The 23,924-nt window shown below is 43.0% G+C and overlaps 1 protein-coding gene across 2 annotated transcripts in view; it reads left to right on the forward strand.

Moving 5' to 3' along the window:
• The window catches only part of NOL8 (nucleolar protein 8), a 46,050-nt gene extending 33,140 nt beyond the window's left edge, over positions 1 to 12,910 (forward strand). For both annotated transcript variants that reach the window (XM_066596416.1, XM_066596417.1), the window contains exons 13-17: positions 2,827 to 3,113; positions 4,628 to 4,745; positions 5,880 to 5,947; positions 6,096 to 6,178; positions 12,361 to 12,910. In XM_066596416.1, coding sequence (XP_066452513.1) covers positions 2,827 to 3,113; positions 4,628 to 4,745; positions 5,880 to 5,947; positions 6,096 to 6,178; positions 12,361 to 12,414 — 610 coding nt within the window. In that variant the 3' untranslated portion in view covers positions 12,415 to 12,910. The remainder of the gene's footprint in view (positions 1 to 2,826; positions 3,114 to 4,627; positions 4,746 to 5,879; positions 5,948 to 6,095; positions 6,179 to 12,360) is intronic.
• Positions 12,911 to 23,924: the final 11,014 nt, after the last annotated feature.

The raw sequence follows: 23,924 nt of genomic DNA on the forward strand, positions 1-23,924 counted from the left end.
GACACAACGATTATCGCTCAAAAGCCATAGTTGAAGCAATAATTATTGTTGTGCCTATCTTGCGCCCGTCATGCAGTTTTCGTTAATGATTCGCTCGTCATTCCTTCAGTCCACTTAAAATCTGTTGTTCGGCTGTTTGCTTATCATTTGATTAAAATGCAATTCGTTCAGTCGTCCAGCAATTTTTTTTCTTTGTAAGGGGAGTTTTTAATGCAAACATTACACAACGATAATACAACGACTGAAACGCCTAACATTTTCCAACCATTTTTGTTAGGAAAAAAACATCCGTCTTTAAAAGCAAAACCATCGCTCACTTTTATCATTATAACGAATTTCGAGTGATAATCTATGTGCCTAAATCAGCCTTTAGTCTCATTACAATGCAGTGCATGTATGTGAATGGCTTCCTGGACTGTAGTTCAGGGGAATAAAGGTAGAGGCTTCAACCATTTATTTTCTAATAGATGGCGCAGTATGAATAGCTGTCACTAAAACAAATCCTCATTAACTCCTCAAGCATGCAGCTCTTTTGGATCTTATAGGGGTTGTGCCAAGATGGCATGCCTTGTTTTTATGCCCTATTAAAGGAGTAGATGCTACTTTTTACGCTTTGTGCCCTTCACTGTGAGGCATAACACTTTATTTGCAGGTCAGTACAATTACATCAATACTAAATTTATGTAACTTTATCTCTTACTACTTTTGCAAAATAGGAACATTAAAAAAAATTGTTTTACCACATCGCAAGAACCAAAACACTTTTTTTTAATTATCCTTTTTCCTTTATTTTCCCTTGTTTTTGTAGGATGAGTTGTAGTTTTTCTTAGTATTATTTAGAGGCATGTTCAACTTTTTGATAAGTTTTTTTTATTTTAATTTCCGCTTTTTGAAGGGCAGGATGACTAAAAAGTGGCATTATTTTACACTGTTCACAGTATGGCATAAAATAACATATCAGTTTTAAAGTACAGGCCGTTACAGTTGCAGTAAAACCAGTTAGGTGTACTTTTTAATTTTTTTCCTTTTTTTTTTTATTTTTTTTTCTTCCCTCAAACCTTTTATTTTCTCTTTCCAATTATTTGTTCATTTTTTATTTCAAGTCCCACTAGGAGGCTCGATGATGCAGTCACTTTTATCATATGTATAGAATTGATTGCCTGGTGATGAATTATTGACAGAAGAAGCCCCTGTTCCTTTGTCTGTCTGCTTTTGCCATTTTAGGGGCTAAGTAGCTGGGATTTATCTTACAGTTGACATCTACCTCCTGAACCCATGCCATCCGCTCACCATAAATTTATATTGTTTCATGGGAATTATGACTCCTGTCTCTATGGATAGATATGATAAACCTGCACAGAGTAGGAAGCTGTTAAATTAAAGACACCGAAAGCTCTTGCAGGCTGTCCCATCTTCTCATCTGTACTACTTTTTTTTCTAAAATGAAGCCATTATTCCCAGAGAAAGCTGCTGATACAGGGAAGAGGTCAGGGGTGTAGCTAAAGGCTCAAGGGCCCGGTTTCAAAAGCTCAGCTCGGGTACCCCCACACCTGTACCCATACCTAAACCGTGCTGCATACAGCTGCAAAATGAATTTCCATACATGATCTAGTCCCTTGGCATAAGCTTTCCATACATAACTTATTCCCTGGACTATGTGAAAATTTGTCTGCAGCCCTTTAAGGTCCATTTAGACACAACGATTATTGCTAAAAATATGTCTTTTGAGCGATAATCGTTGTCATTTACAGCGCAAGATGATTGCGGAGGATGCAGAAGACAAGAAGGGCCACTTGTCTTCTGCATCGAGCTGTCCCCTGTTCGGAGTGCCCAGCTGTTATATAGCCGAGCGGGAAATAGAGAACAGAGCTGGACCGCTCTGTTCTTCATACCCAGCCTGTCATCAGGGAGCGGGATACAGGTGAAACAACAGTATCATCTGTATCCCGCTGTGAATCCCCCATCCTTGTCTTTCAGCATGCTGAAAGACAACGATGAGCGATGGTTTAACGAAAACTGCACAATATCAGTGCAGTTACACACAATGATTATCGCTCAAAAGGCGGCTTTTGAGCGAATTTTGAGCGATAATCGTTGTGTCTAAATAGGCCTTTAGGCTGTGTTTATATTTTGTTTGTTGCAGTTTTGAACCACAATTTTAAAAAAACACAAAAAAAACTGCATGCGGTATTCAAAAGCTACATGCATTTTTAAGAAACTGCACACACAATTAAAAACTGCATGGTGATTTTAAACAATACATGTGGTTTTAAGAAGAAAACGCATGCAATTTATGAAAACCACATGCAGGTTTTTAATGTTTTTTTTTTGTTTTTTTTTTAATTGTGTGCAATCGTATACAGGAAATACCTAGGTTATACCAACATGATCAATATCACTATATATAGGATGTAAAACTTATACCAGCTGTACATATATAATTATGTACAGGAGTTACCCAGGTTATACTGGCATGGTATATATCACTATATACAGGAGATGTATAACTTATACCAGTTGTACATATATAATTGTATGTAGAAGATACCCAGGTTATACCAACATGCTCCATATCACTATATACGGGGATGTACATCTCCTTTCTGTATATGGTGATCTAGACCCTGCTGATATAACCTGATTGTATCCTTTATATATGAGTAGTATTAAAATCTTTCTATTTTATGACCTTAATAAATCTGTTTCCACCACTTTGTATTTAACTAATATGTGAACCCGCAAAATTTCATCAAAAGTGTGATCAATTCCATTTTTAGAATATTTTGTATTTCAAATGCAAAGTGAAATTATTTTTTCTTCCTCCAGCAAATCGGAGAGAAAGAAGAAACGACTGGAAGCAGAAAAACTACCCGAAGTCTCCAAAGAAATCTTCCATGAAGTAATAGCGGATTTTAAAGATGTTTTTGGAGCCGTAAAACCTCAAGCCGCAGAGGAGCAAGAGACCACGTGGGACCAAATGGAGGACCCTCAAAAGATGGAAGATAAAAGTTCAGAGTCAAACGTGGACTTCGAGTTTCAGAAGAAGGAAGAGCCTGTAGGATTCACATTTTCTTTCTTTGGAACAAGTACAGATGAGAATGTTTCTCAGGATGGTAAGATGACTCTCAGTGAATGATGCCAATCCACTCATGGTGGCACACAATAATATGCTGGATCCATGCTTATGAGTCATGTATGTCGAGAGTGAAGCTTTGTCACATTTCAGTGATGGAAGCCTTGGTATAACATCAGTTGAGATAGAAGCAGGATGTGCTTTATAAAGAATACACAAACTCATGTAAAGGAGTCCGGTGTGTTTTTAACCTGTTAACGACCACCCATACATCTTTCGACGGCAGCTGTTAAGGGGCTTTATTTTGCAACATCCTCTTTTGACGGTGCAGCGGTTAAAGCCCAGAACAGGTCTCCCGTGCCAGGGAGAGTGGGTGCTCGACTTTTCAGTTGACAGCCGGGCACTTGCTCTAGCACCAGGGACCAAAGAAACCTCTGATCCCCAGTATTTAATCCTTTACACACTGTGATCAGCATCATCGCAGTATGTAAAGGGCTGTCAGAGGGAGTCACCCATCAGATTCCCAGAATGTGATTGCAGGGTCCCAATAGGTTGCTTTGGTACACGGAGGCTGGAATACAGCCTCCAGGTCTGTCAACTACAGTTGCCTATAAGACTCAGCCTCTGGCTGCCCTTCATAGGCGTTTTAATGCACTACTACCAGTATACTGAAGTTAGTACATTATTTAACGCGCACAGTGCACCCCATGGAAAAAAATTACAAAATATGGCAGAAATGGCTAGTTTTTCCTGTCTCACCTTACAAAAAAACGGAATAAAAGTGATCAAAATGTCACATGGATCAACAAATGGTATCCATAAAAAATGCAACTCCTCTCGCACAGGAAAAAAAACATTTTACAGTACCGTTGACAAAAAAGAAAATGTTGGGAGTCTTGAAATGCAGCGATAAACAAAAAGTTATTTTAAAAAATATAAAGTGAAAAAAAGTTGCAAAAAAAAAACTATTCAAATTTGATATTAGCATAATCGTACCGGCTTGCAGAATTAATATCACAAAGGGTGTCATCTCATAATTTAATTTACATGCTGAACGCTGTAAAAGGGAAATTCAAAGAACAAATGGCAGAATTTTTTTTCCCCCAATCCTCCTAAAAATGTTTTTTTTTTAATTATAAAGGTTGTATGTTTCGGTGATCTGTACCCAAAAATATCATTTAAAAATTCAACTTGTCCCGCGAAAAACAAGCAATTATATGGCTATGTCGATATAAAAATGAAAAACCTATGGCCCCTGGAATACGGTGATAAAAAAACTGAAAAATGAATTGGTTATTAAGGCGCAAACAGACTTTGTCACTATGTGGCTATATTGCTGCAGACTACAAACTCACTCTTTGTACATTCTGACCTTTGTATATATGTTACTGTCTAACATCTGTGGTATATAGATCTCTGGTAATAGAACTAAGGTGTTGTCAATAAAATGTGTATTTTCTGTACTATGGTTTCTATATGTATACCAATTGACCAGTAAACAAGACACACAAATGCCAATAATTATAACGATTCGGTCCATTGATTTCTTTACAGAACCCTATAGGATTGAACCTGTGAAAATGGCTAAAGTGGCCTGGCAGGAAGACCCTAGATTCCAGGACAGCAGTTCTGATGGAGAAGGAGAAGATGAGGACACAACGGTTGATACTAGGTAATGTCCCTATTGTAAAGGCACATTGTACAGATGATAGATGCTCAGTTTTGCTGAATCAAGCCAATTCTAAATTGCCTGTTCACCCATATTTAACCGGTTAATGATCCCAGGAGGTCCTTGGGCCTCATACTTGCACCATTGTATGGGCACGGTGAGTGTTTAAAGCCATTGCTACTGCAGTTGAGCAGATCCATCTTCTCCTTTTTAGCATACACAGAGCTTAATGACCATTATATTAATCCTCAGAATAAGTCATAAGTATTTGATTGATGGAGACCACCGCTCAGTATCCCTGTCAGTCAGCTGTTACCTGGGCCCACTGTCAATGCAAGTAATGCTGGAAGCAGATAGTGCTGTCAACTTTGCAGCGGACTATGATGGTACTACAGGCACAATTCCAATTGAATTTAATGGCAGCTGTGCTTGCAGTACCAATCCAAGCCACTGCATTATGGACAGCCCTAATTGCTTCTAGCGCTGTTTGCACTGACAGCAGCTTGGCGAAAAGTTGATCAGCGGGAATCCCATGGGCGGACCACTGCCAATCAACTTTTGATGACCTATACTGAGAATAGGTTACCAAATAGTAAAAATACTGGTCAACCGCTTTAAATAAAGGCATTGGATATAGCAATTACATGACTGTCTGTTGCCTTCTGCATGACACAGCTGCTTTATCTTGAGACACTCAGATCAAATCTGCCTGTGTCATGAAAAATGGACATAAAATTTATGTAGATAACTCAGCAAATTGAAAAAAGCAAATTAAGGGAAATTAAACCGCCATGTGTCAAAATGGCTAAAAAATGCCCAATTATTGAGAATCAAATCACTTGCTGAGGGGCTGTTAAGGAGCTAAGTACAGGTAACGTTTGTTGTTTTGGCATGTTGTAAAAGTGAGCTTTCCATTTTCACATAATCCATCAGGTAGCTTTTTTTATTTGTCAATTTGGCATAATTACATAGAAAGAACAGTGTTTTTTGTTAAAATACCATATTTGTGTGTATTTGCGGTTTTCTGCAGTATTTCTCAACAGGTGTTTGCCAAGCCACAAGTTTCAGAACTAAGCTTGGTAGAAGGAAGAAGTGTCATAGAGATTAGTGGTCTGAACATTTCATTATGTCTTCCAGCTCACAGTTGGAGAGAAGCAGCAGCATTCGGTTTTTCTTTTTTGTGAAAGATGACAAACGATTAAAAGGTACATAACTCCCAACCCCCCGTTATATGTTCTGTTGGGCTATAAAACATTTTCTGCTGCCCCATTGGTGGCTGTTAGCTATGATTCATTACTAACCATATCAGTCCAGCTAATGGGGAAATGTTCTCTACTTCATATTGCTATTCAGAGGGTCCAAAGATGTTCCTTCGATCATCCAAATATGAGCCAAAGTCAAAAGACTGGGATCACATGAGAGAGACCATCATGGAGGTAAGGCTTGTTAACGGAAGTAATTCTTCATTCAAAGGGAACCTGTCATGCATGACCTTTGAGCCCCCATAAACTATGGGGAGCTGTGCTTGATACTCACTGGGTGCCCATTCCAGGGCTGTAAAATAAGAGTGAGCAGAACAGCGTCTCAAAGGAATAAACAATATGTCAAAAAAACAAGAAGGACTCACCCTGGTGTGAACGGGTAGGCCCTTGGGTTGGCGCCACCCGCTGAGACCTGTAGTCCCAGTAGGCAATCAGGAAACAGCACCACTTATGCCCCACAGGGCATCCTGGTAACCAGGAAAGCAGCAGGGAAACCCAAAGTTTAAAAAAAAAAAGTTGGTGTATATAAAGTAAAGCAAAAGACAAAAAACTCACTGCGCTCATAAGAGTGAGTGGAAAAAACAGTCAATGTCACTTGCATGGAAAGAGGGCCATATGGTACCAGCCTCAACCTTCTAGACACGTCAGGAAAAAAAAATCCAGTGGTAGAAGATTCAATTTTAATTCAAGCAAAGGAAACAAGTAACATGGTGGTGGGACAGCTGGTCCTTATGTAACCGAAACCATGAAGGGTGTGGTTTGTACCATTCCCTCCTCTTTCCATGTAAGTGACGTTCATTGTTTTTTTCTACTTATTCTTATGAGCGCAGTGACTTTTTTTTGCCTTTTGCTTTACATTCCAGGGCTGTGTCAAACACCACTCCTTCCCCTCTAAACCTTTAGTCCCATGATGTAGTTTATTGGCCCTTTAAAGGTCATGACTAGAGATGAGCGAATGTACTCGTTTCGAGTAATTACTCGATCGAGTACCGCTATTTTCGAGTACTTGAGTACTCGGGTGAAAAGATTCGGGGGGCGCCGGCAGGCGTGGGGGGTAGCAGCGGGGAAGAGGGGGGAGCCCTCTCTCTCCCTCTCCCCCCCACTCCCCGCTGCAACCCCCCACTCACCCACGGCACCCCCCGAATCTTTTCACCCGAGTATGGAAGTACTCGAAAATCGCGGTACTCGGGCGAAAAGGGCGTGGCCGAGTACGCTCGCTCATCTCTAATCATGACTGATTCCCTTTAATGCACCTTCATGTAATGCAGAATACAGTGTAGGTTGGCTCTGTCGTGGGACATTCCAGTAAGGCATCCACTAGATCCTGCACTTATTCGGTGGCCATAAGTGCTGCTGCACCCTCTTCGAGCTTCCAGGCACTCCTTCTTCTTGACTGATTAACCCATTGCAATCCAATTTTGCATCCAGGGTTTCCTAGGCAGCTTTCTTTTTCTGCCATAAGACATTGGTGCAGTCTGCAATATGGGCCATGCTCGAGAGGCCCCTGACAAAAGAGCGGCCAGTAATGTACAGTAAAAATACCCTGCCGGACGTCTTCCGACATCAGAGTTGTTCAGCCTTCAATCAGAATGTCTTCAGACATCAGATAGTGGATTGGAAAGGGTTAAGAGCAGTTTTGTGGCCAGAATTCTGACACCATTATTTATGTATATGCAGCGAATTGGTAACTATATCTGTGTTGCCCAGCAGATTCAGTAGCAACCACGGCGACCATTAAAAGGATTGTTTTTCATGAAGAATTGTGAAACGTATATGTCTGAGAGGAGAGTCCTCTGTTTGCGACTCCCTTTTACTGTATGAGCCACAGAAGAGGGCTCATAAATGATCAGGAAGTCCCACCCATGTATTATATGGTTGTCCATTCATCTGATTAGCTGTGATATACAGCAAGTTGTTTCCCTGGCAATAACTGATCTCTGTGGGTTTGAGAAGCCAAACCTGCAGTGATTAGCAGATCAACTGGGCCACAATCCTTACAAAACGGGGATGTCTTCTTGAGACGACCCTTTCAGTGTAAGTTTTCAGAGGAGGTTCTTCTTTAATTATCCCCGCTGGTGACTAGCTCTTGTTCCCTGTTTATAACTTGTGCGTCAGTGTTGAGTTTACTCCCACAGACTTGAAGAGCTTGAATGCATATTAACGACAATTAACCAGTGTATACGTGTTTGTTATACAAGCATCAACAGATGTTTGTAACATTGCAAGCGATACTGTTGGCAGAAGGCACTGTTCATTCCCTCATGTGGCCATTAAATCATCTAGCAAGTTATTTTGCAGAGCTAATGATAAAAACGCTCTTTTCAAGACTTCTCCATTAGCGTTTGATAATAACGATATGAAGCATGATGATATCAATGTATCAAAGAAACAGTGCAGTGTTGAATGATTTGATTGTAACAGAAAACATTAATTTGCAGTGAATTGATGTTTTTTATTCCCATTGGTTCAGTCTGTGACATGGCAAATGAGTATATTCAACAGATGCACAATGTTGCAGGACCCCTTGTTGCTCGTTCAAACAGCTAAGATGAATGAATCATACACACTATGAACGGCTCATAGTTGGGCCAACAGGAACTATGTTTGAATTAACCTCTACTTATGTATAGGTCAAACATAAAACGCACCGCATGTTTCAGAGACTCTATTCGGCAGTAATATTCAGTTCAGAACAGCAAACTTGGGCAGCAGAACATTGATTGGGTTGTTGTACAGGGTCAGAATGATGCACTGTGTTTATGAAGGACAATGTGCAGAGCACGTCATGGGAGCATGCTGTAGCAGGTAGTGATTTGAAACCCTGTTTTTCTGAGTCTTTGTCCATCAGCCCCTTAAGGACATGGCCTATTTTGGGCTCAAGGACGCAACGATTTTTGGTGGATTTCATCTCCATTTTTTAAAAGCCATAACTTTTTTACTTCGACGCGGACGTATAAGGGCTTGTTTTTTGCATGGCGAACTGTAGTTTTGGATGGTGCCATTTTTGGGTACATAGACTATATTGAAAACCTTTTTTTTTTTTTTTTTTTTTTTTTATGATAACAAGGAGGGAAAAACACATCAATTCTAACATTTTTTTTTTACAGCGTTAATCACGCAGCATAAATAATACAATCCATTTTTTCTGCGTACCAGTACCATTTTGGGGAATATACGGCTTTTTTTTATCACTTTTATTGCCTTTTTTGGGAGGCAAAATGCTAAAAATTATACATTTTGCCTCTGTTTTTTAGTGTTTTGTTTTTACGCTTTTTGCCGTGCAGAATAAAAAGCATGTTCAACTTATTGTACACGTCGTTACGGACGTGTCGATACCAAATATGTGGGATTTCAATTTTTTTAAAACTTTTTTTTATGCTAATATGAGAAAAAGCACCTAAAAAGGGTCTTGTTTTTTTCAGTTTTCTTTGTTGTACATTTTTGTAATCCTTTTTTTTTAAATTTTTTTTACACTATTTGTGTTCCTCTGGGGGACTTGCAGCACAGCACAGCACTGATGATCGCTGTGATAAGGCATGGCAGGACTTCTGTCCTGCCATGCCTTATCGCTTATACAGTGATCACAGGCTCTGGCAATACAAGACGCCGGTATCTGGCGTCCTGTTGCCATAGCAAACAGCCGGGCTCTCTGCGATTATATCACGAGAGCCCGGCAACTGTACAGAGTGAGTGTGCTCCCTCTGTGAACCCTTCCCATGCCGCGATCTACATAGATCGCGGCAGGGGAGGGGTTAACAGCGGGGGGCGCATCTCCGATGCACCCCCGCTGTTGCCGTGGGAAGCCGGCTATGACTGACAGCCGACAGATCTGTCATGATTTCGCGCTATCCTTATGACGTAAGGGTATGTCATTTTGCGGGAAGTACCCCGCTCCCATTACGTACCCTTACGTCATGGAGAGGGAAGGGGTTAATGGCACAGCCCTTTTTTTTTTTTTTTTTTTTTTTTTTTCTCACCCCCCCCCCCCCCTCCTTTTTAAAAAATCGTAACTCCTTTATTTATCCATCGACGTAGCTGTATGAGGGCTTTTCAGTGGTACTATTTAATGTACCATGAATGTACTGAAAACCTTAAAAAAAAATTCTAAGTGGAATAAAATGGGGTAAAAAAATGACATTCCCCCATCTTTCGGTGCACCTTGTTTCTACGGCGCACAAACTGCAAAATGACATGATCACTTTATTCTATGGGTCAGTACGATTACTACGATACCAACATTATAATATTTTTGCTGTACTACAGGGTGGAGCGCGGTAATTTGCTAATTTGGGAATGAAATAAAAAAATAATGAACTTGTAAAAACTTTATTTTATATTTTATTTACATTGAACAGTAGTGGAATTTACAAATTATTTGGTTTTAAATATTGTATCTGGCAAATGTTGACCTTCGCTACGAACATCGAACGAGTTAGAGCAGCAGTATTGCAATCTCCGAAACGCTCTGCTCGGAAGCAAGCACTTGCTCTTGGCATTCCAAGACGTTCTCTCCACCGGATTCTTCATAGTGAACTGAATTTTCACCCGTATAAAATGTGCGTGGTCCAACAATTGTCAGCACGGGATTATGTTACACGACGAACATCTGTATTGCAACCGTCCCAACACCCTGGAAGACCTAAGGAACAATATTGACGCTGAGATTGCCAGAATACCAGTCGACATGCTTGAAAGAGTGCATGAGAACTTCAGAAAACGTATGCAGCAGTGTGTGGAGAGCGAAGGTCAACATTTGCCAGATACAATATTTAAAACCAAATAATTTATAAATTCCACTACTGTTCAATGTAAATAAAATATTAAATAAAGTTTTTACAAGTTCATTATTTTTTTATTTCACTCCCAAATTAGCAAATTACCGCGCTCCACCCTGTACTTTAATTTTAAATTATTTTCTGTCGCCATCTTCTGCACACAATAACTTTTTTATTTTTCCATCGACGTAGTTGTGCAAGAGCTTATTTTTTGCGAGCTGTCCTGTAATTTATGTTGGTACTATTTTGGAATACATATGTCTTTTTGATCGATTTTTGTTGCATTTTTTTCTGGGAGACGGGGTGACCAAAAAAGTGTATTTCTGGCAGTTTTTTTTTTTTTCAGGAGGACGTTCATCGTGCGGGGTAAATGCGTTACTTTGATAGATCAGACTTTTGCAGTTGCGGCAATACCAAATATGTATTTTTGTTTTAGGATTTAGATTATTTTATTATAGATATGGCAAAAGGGGGGGGGGGGTGATTTTAAACTTTTTATCACTTCTTTTTTTTACAATTAGTAAAACTTTTATTTATATTATTTTTACTTTCTTTTTTAGTCCTCCTAGGGGACCACAACTAGCAATGCTTTGTTCGCTCCTGCAGTATAATGTAATGTTATAGTATTACATCATACTGCTATTAGGCAGGCAGTCTTTGAAGCCACCCTATGGGGATGGCTTGATAGGCAGTCTGCTAAGACAGCTCTGGGGCCTTTCAGAAAACCCACGGCTGCCATTACACCAGCAAGTCTCCCTGCAATTTCATCAGAATTGATGATGGCATTTAAAGGGTTAATAGTGCCGATCAGCCGCGCGGCTGATTGCAGCTATTGCCCGCCGATCTCTCTTCATACATACCCCGACCCCGCAGGACGTAAGTGTACGTCCTATAGTGGGAAGAGGTTAAGACAGGCTCATGAGGGCTAATTTAGTCAGCATCGTTTGAGCAGTGGAGGTGCCGGAAGGCATGAGATGCCAGGACCTGGGAGCACCAGTAGAAGTACCACCAGCGCTTTTGGGTCCATATCCCGCAGCCCCAACAGTGATTTTCTACCCAGAATGACTGATGAAGGGTCTAACCCCAAAACACATATCTTCTGCTGGTTTTAAATTTATTTAATAAAAAAAGAAGTTAGACAATAGAGATGAGCGAACGTACTCGTTACGAGTACTTACGCACCCGAGTACCGCCATTTTCGAGTACTTCAGTACTCGCGCGCAAAGATTCGGGGGGCGGGGAGAGGCGTGGCGGTGCGGGGGGTAGCAGCGGGGAACAGGGGGGAGCCCTCTCTCTCTCCCTCTTCCCCTCACTCCCCACTGCTACCCCCCGTGCCGCCACGGCGCCCCCCGAATTTTTTCGCCCGAGTACGGAAGTACTCGGAATTCGCGGTATTCGGGCGAAAAAGGGGCGTGGCCGAGCACGTTCGCTCATCTCTATTAGACAACTTATCCCACTGTCTTATGAGATTTATTGGAGAGCAGCGCCTAAGTACCAGTATTGTATTTTATCTTTTACTCACCCCAACCCTGTAAATATGGCCTAATTCTCATTGGAACTGTTTTTTTTTTTTTGTTGTAGGCTTGCAAGAAAAGGCACAGAGATGCAAAGAGGAAACTAAAGTCCAAGCGTTAACATAACCCTAGCATAACAATCAGCTTTCTTCACCTGTACTGTATGGAGGACATGCTACTATAAAGAATTACTTATCATCCCTAAACAATGACCTGTAACTGTGGGGTGATAAAAATGCTTCCTGTGGAAGAAATCGTACAAATACCATAATTCTAAAGATTATATAAAAAATATATATAATAAAAAACTGCCTTAGTTACCTATAGCAACTAATCATAGTTCAGCTTTCGTTTTACCTAGACAGAATACAAAATGAAAGTTGTGCTGGGATTGGTTGCTAGGGGGCAACCCAGACTGTTGTTTTTTTTCTCTCTTTTATACAGTTTTATAAATGTGCCTTTTTATTTTAATATACTGCAAGAAGAACATGCTTGTAACATTATGAAAAATATTTTTTTATGTTTTGTTTTTCTTTGAGGATTTTCTTGGCCAATATTCCAGGAACTTATATTGGTTGAGTCCGATTTATCTAATTGTGAATAAAATTTCTGAGTATAATAGCATTTTCATGTTTTGACATGTTTTGTGCTTGGATACAAATGGTCCACTTCAATTTAGTATAGGGGCAGTTCTGTATTGGTTAGAGTAATCAGAGACTGTAATGTATTGTAGCGATAAGGGAAATAACAAAGGCCCCCCCATATATACCGTGTTTTTTGCTTTATTGGGCGCACCCCTGTTTTAGAGGGGGAAAAATATTTTGAACTCGCCCAGGGGATAGTGCCAGACGACAGAGCAGTAGAGCTCTGTGTCACAGTGGCACTTGTTCAGCAGGAGGAAAGGAAAAGGCTGGTAGGTGGAGGTGGGGAAGCAGCAGCAATTCCCGATGCGCTCCCCACCAATCGGCGGCACGTATGGATGGCAGTGAAACTGGTAAGTGATTGCACTTTTCTTCGTAAGATTGCAAGTTTGTTTGTGCCACCGCAATTTAGTTAGTGTGATCGTGCATTTAAACACTCGATCGCACGAACAAATGCCTATGCAACGAATTTCGACACATTCGCTTTATAAGCTGCGCCTTTTTCCCCCTGCTTTGGAAGGAAGGAAAGTTCGCCTTTATAAAGCGAAAAGAGACCATGGGATATAGCTACTGCCACTAGGAAGTGACACTAAGCAAAAAAGTCTTGGCTCCACCCACTGGATATATTCCCTCCTGCTGACACCAGGCTAATCAGTTTGTATGCCCGCAGTAGGAGCAGCCACGTGAGAACGGAAAGACAACAATAGTTAGCAATATGACACACAGGCTATAAGTGTAACAAAAACACAGCACCATGTGCAACTTACAGAACCAGGGTCCTGGTCAGGACAACAAAACTGTGTACTATAAATAAGGGGGGGTGCTGGGTCCCCCAATGACGAGACAGATTTTACGTTGAGTAAAAAATCCTCTTTTCTCACTCGTGTCATTGCAAAGACCGTGGGACATTCCAAAGCAGTCCCCCCGAGAGAGGGAAAAGGAAAATCATAAACGCAGTCAGTTTATAGCCGTCTGTAAAACCTTCCGACCTAGTGAAGTGTCGGCTGACGCAAAAGTGTGAATTTGGTAGAACCTAGAAAAAGTGTGTAGGGACAACCAAGTAGCCGCCCTACACACTTGCGAAGCAGAGGCACCATGGCAGACCACCCATGAGGCCCCCACCGCACTGGCAGAATGCGCCGTCACGAAAAACGGCAGTGTCTTACCCTTAGCCCGGTCGACCTCAACCACCGCCGAGCGAATCCAGCGTGCGATGGTAACTTTGGAGGCCGCCAGACCACGTCTCAGACCTTCCGGTATCACAAATAACAGATCAGAGCATTGGAATGACGAAGTCTGTTCCAAATAGATCTTCAGTGCTCGCACTAGGTCTAAAGTGTGCAGAGCCCATCCCCTTGAGTGAACTGCCGCCGGATAAAACGACAGCAGTACAATGTCCTCATTGATATGAAAAGCAGGCGCCACCTTTGGGAGAAAAAAGAAGTAACTGAACGCAATACAACCATATCCTGGTGGAACACTGTAAACAGCGGCTTCGACGACGGTGAGGCCCTTCGGAGGGGAGTAACCACCACCAGGAAAGCTACCTTCCAGGACAAGAACCGTCATGGTACTTTTGCTAACTGTTCGAATGGATGAACCTGTAGGGCGTCCATGACCAGACTCAAATCCCAAGGTGGCACCGTGGAGCGAAACGGGGGTGCGGTATTAGCCACTCCCTGCAGGAAGGTGGGCACAACTGACCTGGATGACAAGGGCACTGAAAAAGGACAGACAAGGCAGAAATCTGTCCCTTGAGGGAACTGAGGTGGAACCCCTCTTCTCGCACCAAAGGACGAATCCTCTCCAAACACTATGATACGCCATCGGTGAGGACAGATTTCTCACCTTAATCATTTGGATGATCAGGTCTGCAAAATCCCGTGCCTTTTAAAACCACGGCCTTGACCGCCATGCCGTTAAAACGTAGCGTGGACAAACTCTGACAGTAGAGGGGTCCTAGACAGAGAAGATCCAGAGCTATGAGAACTACTGGAAGCCCTTCATTCCTGATTCTCTTGAGTAGCCAGGGAATGAAGACTGACGATAGCGCAGGGAGATGACCCTCAGCCCATGACAGGATCCATACTGGACTTCCTGACATCTGGGACGCTAAATTTTGTAGCCGAAGAATTGCCTGCAGCTCCAATACAATGATTGGGAGACCGGACTCCTGTCTGGACCAGGTCCCTTTGTGCCACTAGGCCCCGCGGTGTGGTGTCCGTAGAGAGGACTTACCACTGTAGGGGCAGCAACGACTTGCCCCGCTGAATGCGTGGAGAGTCCAGCCACCATTGGAGGGAGCGCTGCATCCTCGGTGGAACCTTTATCTTCCGATCGAGGAAGCGCACCGACCTGTCCCATCTTGACTGTATGGTCCACTGCCGGGGACGGGTGGCCTGGTTACACAAGTCATGAACAGCCTGAAGGAAAACACTGGGAAGGCTGTCCCTCCCCTCAGGCAGAGGACTTGGTCCTGGGGGTCTTAGCAGACTGAGGCCCTGACCGTGAGGATGGCCTTGGCTTGAATGATGGTCTATTCTTTTGCTACTGCTTCTGAGGGGCCTTCCTGCCCTCCGACCTGCGAGGAAGGAACGAAAACGCCTTTGCGGTGGGGCTGTTGGTTGCTTGGAGCGACTCTGCAGTAGCTGAGAACTCTTTCCTCCTGTAGCTTCCGAGATTAGCTCATCCAGCCTGGCGCCGAAAAGACGCGATCCTGCAAAGGGAATGCTGGGCAGCAACCTCTTGGAGGAGGCATCTGCATCCCAGGACTTTAGCCACAGAATCCAGTGTGTCGCCACCAAGGCAGCAGATGCTCATGCCACAAGCTTGGCCGCATCCAAGGAAGCTTCGCAGAGAAACTTGCCTGCCTGTTTAATTTGCTGCGCTATATCTGCCAGATCCCCCATGAGAATTTCCCCACGCAACAGCTTTGCCTAATTTGTGATTGCCTGACTGACCCAGGACGAGGTGAATACGGGTCTAAGAGCTGAACCCGCTGCCTCAAACACTGACTTCGCCAAAGACTCTAGCTTCCAATCTAGGGAGTCCTGGAGAGAAGAAGCATCCACTTTGGGCAGAACAGGGTGCTTCACCACGCGGGAGACAGGCAGATTAACCACCGACAAAGACGACTCTACTAGATCTTGTGAAAAAGGGTACATCATGTCCAAATAACCTAAATTGAAAAAGCGTTTGTTAAAATCCTTATGGGGAGGAAGTGTCTTCGGGGGATGCCTGGGACGCCTAAAAGAGAAGAACTTCTCTGGCGTAGCTGGCTCCTGCTCTGTGAGATGGAAATTTTCTCATACTCCATTCGTACTCCACATGCGGGAGGGGTACAGCAGTGGGGAAGCTGGTCGCCAGGCAGAGCTTACCCTTGGCCCAAATGTGGTCTGGGGAGCTGCAGGGCCCAGAGGCTGGAATGCTGTCCATCGTTGATCCTTAGTACAGCTGCCAGGATGGAGCAGGAAGAGATGGAGAGGGCAGGGAGGATTTGAAGGGGGCACGCTACCCCCTGATAGGCCAGCGCAGCCACACCTCCTCCCATAATTATACACTCCAGCAGAGACTTTCCCCTATTATCGCCTACCCCACACGGGGCAGGGATGCGAACTACCCTGAAGAATACGGGGGGCTCTATGGCTGGCGGGCCACATGAAGGAACCCTGGATGTGCCTCTTTTTCTTCTGGGGGGGCCATGCAGGCAACAGCCGGAACAACTCCTGAACTGTTCTCACTTATAAGTTTGGTTAATGGCAATCAGAATGGAATTCTCTCCACCAGTATAAATAAATATAGAAAATAAGTCCTTATAGTTATGTGCAGTATTGCTCATGTATTTATGACAAATAGAGTCCTGCACTTTGGGTGTTCTCTTCTAAAAATTCTTATAGACATTAGTCAACTAGAACTTTCAACTACTTCCTTGTTATAGAGTAAGTGACTCTGACTGCTGTTTTCATGGACTAATGAGACCATCTAGATTACATTGAATGGATAGTACTGCTCTGAAGTCTCATGCACAATGGTATGTTATTGTGTCACGGCCTGTCAGTTGCGACAACGTCGTGGCATGGTGGCCTCAACACAGGCCAAAGACCTGTTGTCTTGTTAAGCAGGTCAAGGGTTAATGCACCATGGGCAGAGTTCTGCCTGTGCTGTCTGCCTTTGCTGCACGGGATGCATGCTGGATTAGCCATGTCTGGGAGTATGGTGGAGGTGTGGTTTTCTATTCATTCTGCCACTTTTCAGATGCAGAGTGGCTATATATTCTCACCCCTCCTGGTGACCAGTGCTGCTTATTCCGTTCTATGGTGGAGAACTTGGGAGTTTGGAGCTATGCCTTGCTGGGTGTTTTTCCACTTGCACATAAGTTGCTGCAGGTTATTTTCCAGTTGTATTGTTGCTTTTCATTTCTGTTTGTGCTTTGCGTGTCGGTTCATCTCTCCAGGGGTTATTTAGGGACCGTGGGGCCGCCTTTATCAAGGCGATGTCCCCACTTTAAGCAGGGACCCGTCACCTTCCTGCTAGGTTAGGGCCAGGCTTCCTTCCCTCTCCCTGGAGTGGTGTTACCGTTCCGCATAGCATTGTGTGCGGCTTTTTCCAACTGTATGTACCTTTCCACTTGTCGCATAGGCTTTAAATCTGGGCAATGTATTTCTGTTGTGGTGCGCACACTGCTCTCCGGGGTATAAGTCCGTCTTCCGAAATAGTTGTGAACATCACCCTACGTCCGTGCTGGCGTGGTGCTTGTGAGCTGCACGGACGTAGCATATTGCACTCCATATTGTGGTACAGCTTGCCCCAAGTGATGTTCCAACTCACATTTTCCTTTGCCACAGCAGAATTATAGGGAACAACTTCATCCGATATAGAAGTGTGTGTGTGTATAATTATACTATGTATGGCTGGAAAATGTCCCTCAAGGCAAGGCTTCCAAGAGGCAGCACTTGTTGCTGCAGGATATCCTGAATGTATCGCTGAGATGTCATTGTCCCTCGTACAACTATAAAGGATGACTGATTGTCATATATAATGGCCCCTCAGACCATCACACCAGCAGGGGGCAGTGTGCTGATTCACAACAAAGGCAGGATTGAGGTGCTCACCCCAAGGTCAGTAGACATGAACACAAATGAAGTCGGCGCCCAAACTAAACCTGGATTCATTGCTGAAAACAACGCAGTTCCAGTCTGTAACATCCAGTTTCATCATTCAGGACATCACTGCACATGGAGGTGCAGTGGGTGGGTGTTAAAGGCCATACATGTAATGGGTGCCATGAGAGAAAATGTCCTTCAGCCAAGTGCCTGTAAATGGTTCTGACAGACACAGGGGTAGAACGATGGCATTATATGTCTCTGGATGACGGACAACGAAACAATTGTAGGTGCTCGTGCATGTCGGATAATCCTCTCTACTTTGTGGTCTTCTGAGGGCATCTTGAGCCCGGTCGCCTTGTGTGCCCTCATGCATCCACTGGTCCCAACGCCTCCTAACAGTCTGGTCAGAATGGCCTAGGTGGGGGACAGTTCATCGATACAACCATCCAACTTCTTACATCCCACTAATGGCCCCCTCTCAGACTCTGGTAACGGGGTGAAATCTGTTCTCTGTGTCGTTAAGGCATCTAGTGGTCAACAAGCTGAAGTAGAGGTCACTGCACACAAGTCTCTGAGAGACCTTTATAGGACAAGGGTGGAACCACCTTTAGGTTCTCAGGTGACAAAACCGTCCATCTAATCACAGCACAACTCTCATAATTTGTATATCTGCCTGAGATGGAACTGCATGCCAAGTTTTGCCCCCAAAAAAACAACTTCCAGGGGCCAGATTTTTTTGTGTTTTGTTTTTTAAACGCAATGTACGTATGTCTGTGTGTATGTGTATACTCGTAATTCTGTAGGAACTGAAAGCTAAAGGCGTAAATTACTGTATGTGGCTGCTGACTATGATTTTCTATAGGACTTTTGAACCAATTCTTGTACTTTGACGGCCAAAGCGTGGTTTCATTTATCAGGTCCCGAGAATTCATGCAATACAAGGTACTGGTCTACTGAATATCTACTATATGATCAAAAAATTGCCATTTGGTGTGCAATGGCAGGAACACGAATAGTGGGCCCGATTTTTATTAGAATCAACTGTGAATACCACAGACACTTTGAACAGTTTTATGACCAAATAACACCAGAAGAAAGAATGTATTGCTTTTTCCAACAATGCTTCCTGCCTGTGTTCTTTGGACTTGTCCACATCAGATTTTTGTATAAATGTAAAGTAGAAAGTATATGCCAATAATCTATATACCCTGGATGAACTCAAGGGAAACCTCACAAAAACTATCCGCAACATCACTGTCAAAGAGCTGCAGGCAGTATCAGCCAACCTTTTGCAACATGCCCACAGGTAAATAGAAGTGAACGGGGACCACTTCTAGCATGTGTTTTTAATATGGGTAAATCAATAAAGCTTTGGAAAAAACAATCCATTTGATCTTCTTGTTGCAGTACTGTCGAAGGCGGGCTACTTTTCCATGGGACACCTTGTATATGTAATATTAGTGTTGTGCAAAAATGTGTTAATGCACACCAGTGTCGGTCATTGAGGTATCCAGAGGAAATCCATCCAAATAAGGAGGAGCACACAAACTCCTGAATATTGGTCTGACTGCACCATAGTTTTTATTTAGTGTCTATGAATCACAGTAATTGGTGTTTTTCACACTATTTGGTATTTTTCATGTTTTTTACCTACAATGAATTTAAGAATAACTCCACCATATGGTTATTGAATAACCCTATATACGGTAGATAGAAAACATTTGATGTTTACACTTCACAGCTGTGCAGTTCTTTTTCTGAAGGAAGAGTTTCTAGTTACTAGATAAACACTTCTTACATCTAAAGTATCCAGATTATACATTAATGCAATCATGTTTTCATGCAGTGAAAAAAGGCCTTGGATTTCCTATTCACATCAGAATGCATCAATTTGATTTATATAAAGGACTCTTTCATTAATTTGTGCATCATACTCATTTCTAAAGTTCTATATAGAGAATTCTATATTAATAACACCATAACCTTCAAAAAATGTTCTACAACGAAATGTCTCTAGAGGTTTCTGTTCTTATATATGTTTATTATACAGGAAAAAGCACAATTTTAAAGATATTTAATCATCCAAACCAAACAGATTTTATGCTATGTTTCACAAGATGAAAAGGCATTCATTGAAATCTCTAATTTTGTCTGGTGGAGCTATCTTTGGAGTAACCCTAAGGTATTGTATAATAAATAATTCCCTATATGTATCTAGATCATCCAGATCCCTACCTATACAAGTTACACCGCATGGAACGAGCCGTAATACGGTGTTGCGCATCTAAAAATCTAAATCAAGCACTTATACAACTATAGGCCCATACTATACATCCCATGTGCACACAATTTTATATGGAAGCAGGGAGAACATATATTGTAACATGATCCATCACATACTATTCGAAAAAAAGACTGTATTGGCCCTTGAAGCGTTGCCTCTAGCTAGAGAGAGAAAATCTCCATCCCTCACTAAACACCACACAGTTCCCTTCTTCCCACCAGCTAGCTTTTGAGTGACACCACTGCAAGCGTTAATGATGATGGTGCAGTGTGAAGGGGTGATTATGTTTTAAAACACCCTATAAATTGCATCCAAACCATTGTTTCTTTGTTGCAAATGTTTATTATGTAGATATGTATACTTATTGTGGCAACTAGGGAGTATTAAGGTCTCAAGCATGCCATTTGTCCTCCACCTAGATGGGTGGTTGCACCTTAGTAACCCACATCCAGGCCAGACCATTTTTGGTAAAACACAGGAAGTCCATTTATTTTAGAAACCTCACAGACAGAATAACATAGAGCTTAGCTATAGGGGGTGCAGGGGTAGCAGTCACTACCAGGCCATGAAGTCCTAGGGGGCCCAATTGCCTCTCCATCACATAAGAAGACACCAGTGTTATAAATAATCACAGTGATAAAAAAAAAAATGATCCAAATGCTCACAGGATAGTAAGGGTAAAGAACTGAAGACACTTACTCTCTGTGGGAGGTCTCTCCACAGGATACCCCCCAGATCAACAGCAACTTCCTTTGGATTTATGTACCTATCCTCTGTTTCAGCAATGTGCATGTTTTCTTTGGACAAATAACCCTATTAATCTACCTTCTGCACGAAGACTTTTCCTAATGGTTGAAATCTGCTATCTAGGAGACCTCCTGGGGAAAGACCTCCACAGTGAGTAAGTGTCTTCAGTTCTTTACTAGAGATGAGCGAGCATATTCGCTAAGGACAATTGCTCGATCGAGCATTGTCCTTAGCGAGTACCTGCCCGCTCGGAAGAAAAGGTTCAGGTGCTGGCGGGGGAGAACAGGGGGGAACGGAGGGGAGATCTCTCCCTCACTCCCGCCTGCTCACTCCCGCAACTCACCGCTCACCTGGGCCGGCAGCCGAGTCTTTTCTTTTGAGCGGGCAGGTTCTCGCTAAGGACAATGCTCGCTCGAGTAATTGTCCTTAGCGAGTATGCTCGCTCATCTCTATTTTTTACCCTTACTATCTGTGAGCATTTGGATCATTTTTTTACCACTGTAATTTCTTTTCACTGGATTGCTATTACTTTTTCAAACTAGTGTACTGTGATCTTTTATTGCCCCACACTATTATGGTGGATTTGGAATTGATTGGGTATTAACTCCTGTGCTTGGGCCTTTTTTTTCTGTTTTTTGGGTAAACCAAGACTTTCCCCTTTAGTCTCCAAAAACATTTTGCTCAGTTTTTAATATTTTTCTATCACCTCCTTTTTTCATTTTTAACCAAAGCGCTTCCCTTAACCCTTTTCTCAATATTACTGCTTATTTACACAAGCATATATCGACCACCGTTTTCACGGCTGGCTGATATACGCTACCATCTGAACTGTCTTTCCCTCTTCCTCCCCCTCGCTGGCTTTCTGCCGCTCTCCTCCCCTCCAGGCTGTTTGCAATGGGAGGGGGCGGGACAGGGACGGAGCTAAGCTCTGCCCAATCTCGCCTCTTCCCATTGCTGGCTGAAGACAAGGGGCGGGACCTTAGCTCCGTCCCGCCTCCTCCAATTGCAAACAGCTAGAGGGTAGGGGAGAGGCAGAGAGCTGGCGAGGGATTGGAAAGGTGGAAGACAGCTCAGATGGTAGCGTATATTGGCTGGCCGTGAAAACAGCGTCCGACATACGTGAATAAGCCCTTATAAATAGCATATTGTGGGTAAGGAACTGTGTTTTATATTTTGAATCTGGACCCCAGAAGCTTCTAGTTACACCTCTGCTTTGTACTGTTGTTAATATACACAATGCACACATTTATGATAAACTTCCGTGGCAATCTGGCTGCTATATATACTTAATAACATATTATGTAAGGCCGATAAAGACATTTGTCCAATGGGAACACCATTACTAATAAGGCCGCTCGGCACTTGGCAGCGTACCTCAAGTTGACTTAGGAGATGGTTTACACATGGCAGAAATGCTGTGGAATGTCCACAGCGGAAATTTCTGCAGCAAATTCCGCATCTAAAAAAACTGTCAAAATCTGCACCATCGGTGCAGATTTTGAATTGAAATCAGCACGTATCTGCAGCTGATTTCACACTATGTGTCACTCCCCCTCACCTCCACTGAAGGCTTCCCGCTGTCAGCGCTCCCAGCTAACTGTTCCCTGCAGCCTGGTCAGGTGCGGCGCTGCTAGTCAGGTGATGCTGCTCAGATGAGGCCACTAGCGGCTGCTGGAAGCCGGGGAGTACTGAAAGAAGGAAGCCTATGGAGGAGGTGAGGGGGAGCACCACATAATATGAAATGCTGCAGAATTTGCTCCCTATCTATTTTGAACTGGCCCTGTACTTTTTATAATGACGAAGGTAAAATCATACGTTATAAGCCCCGCCCCTGACTACACCCCTTTGTCCCGTTTTGACCCTGTGAAAATCTGGTCACATTAATGAACAAAGGAGCTGGAATTAAAACCATGCGCTAGTGCCAGGAACTGTGTCTCGTTATTCCCTGATAAAAAGAAGGAAATCTAAAAGAAGCAGTAAATCTCTGGCCGCCCTCTCCAGCACTGAGTTTATTATAAACTTTTCCTGAGAATGAATTGAAAAACCTTTCCAAGAGACTAAGAGAAACAAACTGTTAATCTTCTTTTAATTAACTGTTCAATAAAAGAAGATCCTTCTTACTATACGAAGAAGGTTGCAGGCAGTTTTCACAAAGGGCGGCTTGACCGCAAACCTACCTCAGCCAATCTTTGAGAAAGTGACATCGTCAATATTGGAGATCCAAATCTATCTGTACACTCTGCAGAATGTCAGCAGCTGCGAATTGTGGATCTTCTGTGCATTATGACCAGTAATGAGTGGGATAATTGGTTTGTCAGTATCAGGCCTATTTCATGAAAATCATTGTGAATTGGGATGGCTGATTCGCACTCCTATTAACCCCTTAGTGACAGCCCCATAGTGTTTTTATGTCCTGGCCTGCTGGGCTTAATTCCTAGAGGACGTAAAAACATGCCTCCTCTGGGAATGAAAGCCCTGCAGGCTCAGGACGTGATAGTTCCATGCTGCCGGCTACCGGAGGTAGCCGACAGCATGGAGCTGTCATCCAGGGCCGCGGGACCCCACCCCCGGTCACGCGATCGCCGGTATCCAATGGACAATGGCGATCACATAAAAGTTAAAAGACAGTTAAAGTTTGACGCTCCGTTCGGTTTGGGCCCGATTGTGCATCCAGACAGAAGATTAGAGCCACAATGGGTATGTTTCTGAACACGGGACAAATGGGGGTAAACATTTTGGCGTTAAAGTCTTTATTCCTATATATGCTGTACCAAGAAACCTATTTTTAAAATGACATAATTGCCAAAAAAACAAAAATCGTACTTTTTTCCTTCTGCTTTGCTTCAATTCATTT

Source organism: Eleutherodactylus coqui, chromosome 3, assembly GCF_035609145.1.
Source record: "Eleutherodactylus coqui strain aEleCoq1 chromosome 3, aEleCoq1.hap1, whole genome shotgun sequence".
Lineage (NCBI taxonomy): Eukaryota > Metazoa > Chordata > Amphibia > Anura > Eleutherodactylidae > Eleutherodactylus > Eleutherodactylus coqui.